Below are 7237 nucleotides of genomic sequence, written 5' to 3'. Positions count from 1 at the left end.
GGTCATCATCAGACAATAATAAATTCACATGGTGAGCATGAACTACAGGTAACTCAGAGGTGGCCTTCCAAGGCTGCAGCCCCTCCTTGTGGTACATGAAATACATGGCGACTAAACAGCAAACTTAGAAAATATAAAATAAAACGTATTTTTACTTGGTGAAGATGCTAGAAAAAGGTTAGCTGTTTAGAACAGGAATATAAGTTTGATAAAAAAAATTCCTGATCATCTTTATACTAGCATTAGCACCGCAGTGCAGCAATGAGAGAAAGGCGCATTGCACAGCCTGTCCTGTTGGTTTCAGTATTGTTACGTTAATACTTGTGATTAGTACAGTTAAAAAGTTCACTTACAATCATAAAGTCAAACTCCTCACACAGACACAGAGGATTTGATAACTTTAATATTGTATATGTACACAAACCATGCATCATTTTAATTTAATTCCATTTACTTTTAGGCCTCGTACCCGGGTCTTTATAAAAAGGAACATCTCCTATTTTAAAAATAACATTGTTCACACATGGATCCTTTACAGGAAAGTTTTCATCCACACGAACCCGCACAAATACACCACTGAGTGTTGTTGCAGGGGTTACGTCAGTTGGAAAATTAAATAAACGATCGGTTTACCGCTGATTTCGTTGCAGTGAATTTGTCCAGTTTAAAGGTATATAGCCACGTTATATACTTATGAAATACATACCAAAAACCGTTTGATCTTGATTAAGTAAAGCTATATACACCAAGCCTCCATCTTAATAGTGTTTTGAAAGTCCTTTTTGAGGCTAGATGGAATCCAGCGCCGGGCACGATGAACAGACGTGGCACTACTGACAGTACCACAGAACTATCATAATGCCAGTTTGCTTAAATAATAAGTCACTGTAAATAACGCCAGACTGAGCCTGACCCTCTGCAATGCCTCGCGGTAAAGCGATCGAAGACCAACCGTTATTAATTAAATCCACTGATGTAACAGTAACTTTAAGAGCCTCATATCAGAACATTTACTCACGTCAATCAACTCTGTGGTCACATCTGAGAAATCGGTGGCTTTAGCTTCCGCTTCAGTGAACAAAAACACAGTATGCAGTATGTACAGCACATATTTACTATTAGGAACACCAAGGTTGATGCAGAATTAATCCAAATTATTATTTTTTTTTTCAAATTCAGTCCCAGATTCTGAAGAGAATTTGACTCTTGATTCCTGCCGTTGCCATCATGTTTAGCAGATCATTTTAAAATGTAGTCGTCTTAAACCAAAAGAAATCTGATGCAAGAAGTGAACTTTAAAGTGATTCTAGCAGAGTCCTGCTGCTGGTCCTTAACGGCTGCACAGGAGGTTTCTTCACATCTGGCCTGGACGAGAAGGGAGGTGTGGTGGTCGCCTGCGTGAGAGGACCATGAACATAGACACTTCCTGTTAGTTTCTGACCAGGTAGAAAAGCAAATCTCGCTAGAAAACAGTAATACTGAGCTTTCTCTAGCTTCCTGTCAACCACATTAAAATGCAGCCACAGTTGTGTTTAAAACGATAGCAGATCAGCATCCAGATTGATAACTGGTGGTGCTTATTTAAGGTTAAAGTGAACCTGTAAACACAGGTTATAGTTAAAATCTTAGTAAAATGGCTTGTTGGAGTTTTCAGAAGAACTTTGATTAAAAAGTGTATTGGAGGGAAAAAAAAGTTTAGCAGAAAGGTGGAAACAAAGAGAAATACAAGAAATGATCTCTTTTGGAAACCAAAAGTAGTGGTGGAAAACAAAACTACCATTCAGATGGCTGGGATAATAAACCAAAATGCTCCAAGGTGATAGAAGATCTGCAGTAAAGATCAATGCTGTTCATACCCCTGGATGATTTAAACGTCCAATTTCATTCAATCAAAAGGTTTGTTTCTGACTGAGAATCAGACTGTTCTCATAATATATATATATATATATATATATATATATATATATATATATATATATATATATATATATATATATATATATATTCAATCAGGGCATCATTTAAGAAATAAATAAAATGTCACATCAATAATAATGCTCTCCTTGTTAATCATTGGAAATTAATCTATAGGCATCCCACCAAACAAACAGTTGTATTTGGGGAATTTATTTTTGGTGATGAGCTCCTTGCAATCAACCTAAAGGTTACTGCACTATTCCTCTAACCTGGCCTGCAAGCTGAATTCTTGTGATGTTTGTGCGTTCACAAACACACAACAGATGCAGAGCATACAGTGTTACACATTATCGATCTGGCTGGCCATGTTACTGTTTCTGTCCAAAATGCAAATAATTTGGTCATTCAAAAGAACCATGTTGGTCAAATTAAATGATTACTTTACACCTAAATCTCCAAGGGGGAAATGATAATTGTTGGGGTTAATTGTTCCTGCGAGTTCCCGTAACAATCAACAGACGCCTATATGTGAATTCAAGCGAGAACCCCCACAACATTCCCGTGTTGGAAAAAATAAAATGACGACACATATCAGATTGACTAATGCCGTCCAGTGCGTTTGTCTTTATGGAAACAAATATCGTTCTAATGACATTTTTTAAAATGCAGCTGTAATTCAAACGTCTAATTAGTATGAGGGCAGCACCAACCAAAGTGACTTCAGGTCCACCTGTGAGTAAATATTTTTACTTCAGCTGCAGCCAGGTTTGTACCACGCCGATCCAAACATCTCTACTTGTATTCTCCTGAGTAAGAACTGAACAGGAAGGGCTGTGCAAAAACAAAAGAAGCACGAGAAAAGGCATGCAGCCAGAAGAAGCAGCAACTTTTACTCTAGATGTTTATTCATGACAGAAGAGCATCATTTCTTACATTTATTTATCAAATGGCTTTATGTTCCAGTGAAATTTCAAAGACGACGTGACAACTTTTTTCTTCTGACGTTAAGCTTTGTGGAAACTCGTAGTCGTACGACATCCTTACATCAGCATGTAAGTAGTTATTAGTTTTACAGAAGAGGTCAACACTTCCCCTTTTTGATTTCCATTTCCTCTGACTGACTTAGGCTCGCTTGCTCCACAGGAGGACAAACAATAAATCTAACAGGAGTGTGCTATTGTTTAAAAAAAAAAAAAGCAAACTGCTTGTTAATAAGCAAAATCACTGAGGCAAATAAATGTTACAAATCCCTTTTTAAGTGTGAAAAACATGAGAAGAATAATTTTATTAAATGGTGTAACTTATCTACTGAGGTGCTTAGTGTGTAAAAATTACAGGTTCAACATTAGCGAGTGTACAGCCCGCAAAAAAATGTAAAACGTTCCTCTTATGTAATGTAAAAAAAAGTTGTACATCATATGCTGTTTTTAGGCGTATTTTATTACACGTTCTTAAGCGTTAGATTTGTCATCAAATTTATATCTTCTGATAATGCCGTCATTTCATTATTAACGACGAGGCGAACTTCCACAAAAAAAGGCTTCTGAGGAGCACAGGCCGGAGATCTCAGCAGCGGTTTGCGATTACAGATCGTAACTCATTTTAGTAGAACAACCTTTCTGCTGGGAAGTGATAGAAAAGTGTAAACAGTGTCTCAGAGACCAGATAAAAATAACGCTAAAATAAAAATAAAATTAAAAAAAAAGTGTGCGGATGCTTCTAGTCGAGCAGGGAGGGCTCTGAAGGACGAATGACAGTGGGTCTGTTGGGTGCAGCTGGGGGTCTTCTGCTGCAGGACAGAACAGAGGAAGATAGGAAAAGGGAGGGAGAAAACATGCAGAGAAAAAAAAAAAGTTATTTAGTCATGCAGCAACGGCTCCTAACCCACCAAAACAAGCCCCCCAAAAAAAAAACCTTCACCGGTGACAAAGATTGGGAGATACGCCATGCAATGATCTATGCTGGCAGTGCTGCAAAATACACTCATGGGTTTCCTGTGCTCGTTACTATGGCAACATGGTCACCTTTAGTTTTATTTCTGTTGCAGATAGGAAGCTGATAACATAATGAGTCTGAATTCAGGCCTGCATTACCGACCCTGTTGCACAAACAGCGCTCGCATTAAGCGCTGCAGATATGAAGGTGGTTGTGAATCTTTAAACTGCGTCCAGGCGTGAGGTCCGACAGTTATCAAAGCGGCGCCATCTCCTTTTATGAGGCAGTAAATAAAACGTTTTTATTCTGAACACAAGTCATTAAAATGTTGAACCCCAACCCGGATGCTGATCCGTATGGAGTCTTATCTGGACCCAGAGTGGTTATTAGCAGATCCGGTCAGAAGTTTACATGCACCTACAATAGTAATGTTACAATTCAATTCAATAAAATTTTATTTATATAGCGCCAATTTATGAAACATGTCATCTTGAGGCACTTTACAAAGTCAATTCAATCAGATTATACAGATTGGTCAAAAATTTCCTATATAAGGGAACCAGTTGATTGCATCAAAGTCCCGACAAGCAGCATTCACTCCTGGGGAAGCGTAGAGCCACAGGGACAGTCGTCTGCATTGTACATGGCTTTGCAGCAATCCCTCATACTGAGCAAGCATGAAGCGACAGTGGAAAGAAAAACCACCCATTGATTCATTTAGGGGTTTTAACCTTTTATTTTAACACTTCGTCTTTACGGTGCACTCGTCTTCCAACTTCCAACTGCAATTAACCTAAATAAACAAATAACCAATAATATTTGGTTAAATGTCTTTTAGCAAGCTGAAAAATAAACTTCAAGATTTCTGCAGCCACTGAGAAGCTTCTGGCGGAATCCTTCACAGCAGAAATGACATAGTTCATTTGAATTGGTCGGTTCTCTGGCACCAACGTGACTTTTAAGCATGGTAAACCACTTTCAAAGTGGATCAGAGAATATTATTATTAATAAAACCAGTTAAATTTCTTGTTTTAAATGGTCGTTGTTTACAAACGTCTTTATCTACAGGCCACTTTTGTTGCTTGTAGTTCATGCAGAGAAAAAGTCCAAATTAAATCGCAGTCGCAATTATGGTTGAAATATATCGCAATTTTGATTTTTGGCAAAATCGTACAGCCCTAGTCAGAGCTATTCCAGCCTATTGTTTTATCTGTTTTAGAAGCAGTTTTGAATGTGGAGGCAGTCCTTCATCATCATCGGTCTTTAAAGCCTGCAGAAAAGCAGCCCCCCATTATGATGCTGCAACCACCATGCTTGGCCGTTGGTACAGTGTTTTTAGCCTCACTTTGATCCTTTCAAACGGATGTCGAGTCATTGTGACCAAATAGCCCAATAATTATCTCCTCTAACCATAAAATCATCCTTTAGAAGGTTTTTTGCTTGTTCATGCAAGGAGTTGTGAATTCAAGTCGATATCAAAAGTTTCAAATTTGGAGCAGTGGCTTTGTTCTTGCGCAGGCCTGAGCCTTGGGGGTTTCTGGGTAGTTGCTGAACCTAAAATAATCCTTTTGGATGTTTATATCTACATTTTGTGCCTGGAAAGAAAATCTTGGAGGTTAATCTAGGTGGTCTCTTCATAGTGAAAACCATATTTTCTTTACTCTTCACAGTAAAGAAAAAGCAATCAGCAGGTAAACTCCTCAGAGCAAGGTATGCAATCAAAGCAATGACTCACCAACAGCCCAAAATGTCGGTATGATGTGACGTAAACTTCACATTCACCTAGAATCAAACCACTGACTCATATCAGGTCGCAGGTGTAACTGTGTTGGGGTAAATATGCGTCTACCTGGGAATTCCCGGCGGCAGAGCTGGAGGCACACGGGCGGGTCTGGAAGGAATGAGAGGCACTGCCGAGCTGGCGTCGTATGCCGAAGCAGGGCCCGGTCGAGAGGGCACGGGCGGCGCTCCGAACGCCGGCGAAGGATTGAGAGGCGCCGGCGGCCCCGGAGTGGGTCCCCTCACTGCTGGGGGTCTGTTGGGAGGGGCTGCGGTCGACGTGGGAGGTCGGGATGCTGGAGGACTGGAACCGAGAGCCAAACAATGATTATATTAAAGTGTGGTGTTCGATGTAGATACTCTGACAAAAGCATAAGCCCATCTAACACACACAACCTGACAAAAACCTGAAAAAGCTAAAATATACAAGATGCTTTGAGTTATTTCACAATTTTGATGCATAATTCTATATACTTTTGAGTCCTATTTTCGTATGTTTTCAGTGTATCTGCAATGTAGAAAGTCATAAAAATAAGGAAAAGCCATTGAATGACAAAGGTGAGTCCAGGTGGGTTTTGACAGGTAGGGTATAATAATATGAAAACATGTCTGATAATTTAACTTTATTGATCTCACAATGGAGAAATTCACTTCTGCATTTAACCCGCCCCCTTGGGGAGCAGTGGGCTGCCACTGTGCAGCAGCTGATGTGCAGTCTGGGGTTAAGGGTCTTGCTCAGGGACCCAGAGTGGCAGTCTGTGGGAGTTGAACTCTGATCCTCTGGGATCCACTAGGCCACCCCTCCCCAAAAAGATAGCAAAAGATAAATACCTGTTTTCATCTTAACCTGTTTCTCCTCAGTTCACCTTTCTGTGTTGGTTTGTAAGACAGTAAAATAATCCACTAAAGCTTTTATTATTAAGCATCATATCTGACAGCTCATAGGTGACCCCTGGTGGACGTTGAGAGTCATGGAAAATATGTTTTTTCTATAGTTTCCTTTTAACAATTAACATTTTCAATTTAATAAAACATTGAATAAATATTTTTTTTATTTCGACTATCTGACATTAATATTAAGAATAGTTTTAAAATCAGCCATCATCATCAAACATAACAGAAACATGTCCCAAAAATTGCTCTTCCCGATGTGTCACCTCGGCTCTTTAGCAATCCAAGTGTCGTCTACTGGCGGAGGCATCGGCGTGGAAACTGTGGTGGTGCTGATGTCTCCGATGATGACGAGCGCCTCCTTTAGAGCGTGATACATCCTCAGCATTTCATCCCTCCTCTGAGCCTTCTCTGCAGACTCCTCCATCAAACTGCCCTGGTCTCCGGCTGAGTACAGGTAGGCCAGCAGCTCGGAGTGGATGAAGTCTTTCGTCTAAAACAGGAGAAGAAAACAAACGTCCCTCCGCTGCGATTAAATCGCTCACACATAAACATTCCTCACAAATACTGCAGGTGTTTTATTTGACTGCATTGGGACAACCCAACAGGACATTATCAACTTATTTTACTTTCCTAAAAACATAGAAGGTAGCATCCATAAGGCCCCTTATGACCCTTGAACTTTTCCACGTTACAGCTACAACCTTCAGGATTG

The 7237-nt window shown here is 39.9% G+C and overlaps 1 protein-coding gene across 4 annotated transcripts in view; it reads right to left on the bottom strand.

The window, feature by feature from the left end:
- Positions 1-386: 386 nt before the first annotated feature.
- Positions 387-7237, bottom strand: part of LOC105929264 (dynamin-2) — a 31667-nt gene continuing 24816 nt past the window's right edge. For 3 of the 4 annotated variants that reach the window (XM_012866969.3, XM_012866970.3, XM_021318717.2), the window contains 3 exons: positions 6789-7015; positions 5702-5935; positions 2802-3706 (listed from right to left, as the gene is read on the bottom strand). In XM_012866969.3, coding sequence (XP_012722423.1) covers positions 3637-3706; positions 5702-5935; positions 6789-7015 — 531 coding nt within the window. In that variant the 3' untranslated portion in view covers positions 2802-3636. Of the gene's footprint in view, positions 1395-2801; positions 3707-5701; positions 5936-6788; positions 7016-7237 lie in introns of those variants that run through there. The other variant, XM_012866971.3, reaches the window with a different exon arrangement.

Source organism: Fundulus heteroclitus, chromosome 5 (assembly GCF_011125445.2).
Source record: "Fundulus heteroclitus isolate FHET01 chromosome 5, MU-UCD_Fhet_4.1, whole genome shotgun sequence".
In the NCBI taxonomy this organism is placed as follows: domain Eukaryota; kingdom Metazoa; phylum Chordata; class Actinopteri; order Cyprinodontiformes; family Fundulidae; genus Fundulus; species Fundulus heteroclitus.
The sequence above is the reverse complement of the archived record's forward strand: the minus strand, read 5'-3'. Positions and strand labels throughout refer to the sequence as shown.